The sequence below is a fragment of the Sinocyclocheilus anshuiensis genome, unplaced genomic scaffold, assembly GCF_001515605.1.
Source record: "Sinocyclocheilus anshuiensis isolate Anshui unplaced genomic scaffold, SAMN03320099.WGS_v1.1 scaffold2874, whole genome shotgun sequence".
Taxonomy (NCBI): domain Eukaryota; kingdom Metazoa; phylum Chordata; class Actinopteri; order Cypriniformes; family Cyprinidae; genus Sinocyclocheilus; species Sinocyclocheilus anshuiensis.
Genome location: NW_015546292.1, coordinates 14,581 through 17,220, shown reverse-complemented (window position 1 = coordinate 17,220; position 2,640 = coordinate 14,581). Strand labels below are relative to the sequence as shown.

Sequence of the window (2,640 nt, the reverse complement as noted above, 5' to 3'; positions counted from 1 at the left end):
GCAGTATCAGTTTGTAAAGGTTATGTACAAGTACAAAACTGCATGTACATGCCACAGGTTTCAGCACCATGGATAGAGGATTGATTTAAATCTTTATCCTTATCTTGGATCTTTCTGATACATTATTTTGTAATTTTTCTGCATTATTTTATGTGTATTATGGCAACATATCCCTATACATTTCAAATTATTGTCATTAATTACACTCTGCAACATTCTTATGATATTTTACTCATCTCATTTATTGAAACATTTTCATTATCTGTACAGCTGAAACAGGAAAACAGTGTGAAGTCACAGACTTCAGCATGAAGTCATCGACTGACCCAAACTCCAAACCCATAAACAAAAAGACCACCAACAGGGAATCAAAGAAAGACAATACATTTTCAGACTGGTGCTCTAGTTGGAAGCGATAGTCCTGTCGATCCAGGAGCGCAGTTGGGAGATGCGGGCGTAGACTGCAGGGAAACGGGTGTCACAAGTGTTTCTTCCCCAGGACACAGAGCCCACCAGAGACCAGACCCCTGAACGCTCACACACCAGAGGACCACCAGAATCACCCTGTGGAAAACACATTTGAGATTGAACAGCAGCAACATTGAGATGTTAAGTTTTTTATTCTTGATCTGTCGTCATATACCTGGCAAGATGAGGAACCAGAGGCTCCAGCACAGATCATGGCATCAGTGATAGTGCTCTGACCCCAGATCTGCCTGCACACAGCAGGACTTATGATGGGTACACCTGTTTGCTGTAGGATCAGAGGGCTCGCTAAAAAAGGAGAAAACATGACACACTGCATTGCACAGTAAACAGATGTGTTGTAATTCTCTCAGTATGTTTTTGTTTTACAGATGACTTACACGTGGTGGCAGTTCTACCCCAGCCAGTGGTGAAGCAGCGGGTTCCAGGCAGGATGTTGATGGTTGATGGAGCCAGACATACAGGAGAGATACGGGGAGTCAGTGTGACTGGAGACGACAGTTTCAGCAGAGCAATGTCATTGTTGAAGGTCGCCCTGCTGTAGAGCGGATGGGTGATGACCTGCACATAAAGGAAAGAGGGATGAACAGTTAGTAGTGAAAGCTGATTAAATAGAACGTAAACAAAGATTAAACAAAACAAAGCATTTTCTTATACGTTTTCTTTCCTGTACTGAATTTTATATTTGTAAAAAATGTGTACGTTTATTTTGGTGGGTTTTAGGAATATAACAGCCTACATTATATACCTCAAAACTTTGATTATAAAGAGATATGTTGACTGATTTTGTTTGACCAATTTGCACACTTTTCAACTTCATTGAACTTTTTCAATTCTGCAATATTGTGTTCACCGATCAAAAAAAAACACACCAGTTTAACCTTTTAAATGATGGCCATTCAATCACAATTAGAAATATGTGAGTTAAATTAAACAAAGTCCAAAACAGAGATTAAAATAAATGTGCAAACTTTTAGATTACACCCTTGCATAAATTACAGATATTACTACTACAAAAAAATGTATAATGAATATGTTTTTTGGAGTTGTAATGATGACTTGGTTATTAATGTGTTTAAAAAACTTCTATCTGTATTCTGTATGTAATTGACATTGGCTAAAAGCAATGTCGATTGGTCTCTTTTTTCAATTTTCAATGTCTCTGATCCACTGAGATCATAAAACATTGTTACCTTGGAAACTAATTTGACCTGGATGGGTTCAACACTGGAGCCATGATTATGCTCTCCAAAAATGACACGGTGATAGCCGACCCTAAAAAGAGAAAGATAAAGACAAAACTAACTGTAAAAAGACAGACAGAAAGCTGAAAGAGCATCTATTAACCACTACTGAATGTGATGTTTGTCAGATTGAATACTCTTACACGACAGCGCAGTGGGCAGCAGTGAGAACCCAGTTCTGGTTGATCAGGGATCCTCCACAGAAGTGGAAACCACTGGGCAGCTGTTTCAAAGGTAAAAACATTGAAAACATGACATTTACTCTTTAAGCAAAGCAGACAAATGTGTGTTTGAAAAACAGATGAGTTACCTGAAGAGAGACCTGCCAGGGCCAAGAACCAGAGATGGCATTCTGTCCGTTCACAATCTTGCTGCCGATCGTCTGTGGCTTAATCGCAGGCACTCCACAACCTGTTATTACAGAACGTAACACATTGTTCATGAGACAAGAATGAGACAGGAAGCTCTTAAGGCAGGTTTTCCATTTTCTATATTTGCCCATCATTATTCTTGCAAACTTCTAAAGAAGACACTTACCCAGAGCAGAGGCCACCAGAGCAAAGCAGGTGATGGAGAAGATGGTGAAGGTCATGATGTGTGATGGACTGTATCTCACTGATGGATCTGTAGGTCGTCTCTCTTGCTTTTATATCATTTACAGCAGCTGAAAAATCTGAGACGTGATGGAGGTCCATCCCATCAGCTCCAATGAGCTCATAGCTGAGGAATGTTTAGATCTGTTGTCGCTGGAGACAATCTGCATCTCCACTGTCCAGAGCTGGTCTCTTACGTGCAAAGAGGATGCATTCTCAATTGTTTGACCTCAAGAAGGGGTTTAAGACTTCTTTCTATTTCCTTGAGAAGCATCATAATTCACTTCTCTCAATGAATGTTATGAAGTGTTTTGGAT

At 39.8% G+C, this 2,640-nt stretch overlaps 1 protein-coding gene across 1 annotated transcript; it reads right to left on the bottom strand.

Moving 5' to 3' along the window:
• Positions 1–356: 356 nt before the first annotated feature.
• On the bottom strand, positions 357–2,432 carry LOC107701556 (chymotrypsin-like protease CTRL-1). Its single transcript, XM_016503594.1, has 7 exons — positions 2,268–2,432; positions 2,041–2,141; positions 1,874–1,953; positions 1,680–1,761; positions 867–1,047; positions 644–774; positions 357–564 (listed from the first exon to the last, which is right to left on the bottom strand). The coding sequence occupies exons 1-7, from the start codon at positions 2,320–2,322 to the stop codon at positions 403–405; spliced, it is 792 nt and encodes a 263-aa protein (XP_016359080.1). The 5' UTR covers positions 2,323–2,432; the 3' UTR covers positions 357–402.
• Between the last annotated feature and the right edge of the window lie 208 nt (positions 2,433–2,640).

What these genes read in the sequence shown, in the direction of transcription:
- LOC107701556 (XM_016503594.1), bottom strand. Translation starts at nt 2,322, where the DNA reads ATGACCTTCACCATCTTCTCCATCACCTGCTTTGCTCTGGTGGCCTCT. An exon ending in CCTGGCAGGTCTCTCTTCAG is followed by an intron (nt 1,954 to 2,040) that starts GTAACTCATCTG and finishes CCTTTGAAACAG; the next exon opens with CTGCCCAGTGGTTTCCACTT. An exon ending in AGGTCAAATTAGTTTCCAAG is followed by an intron (nt 1,048 to 1,679) that starts GTAACAATGTTT and finishes CTTTATGTGCAG; the next exon opens with GTCATCACCCATCCGCTCTA.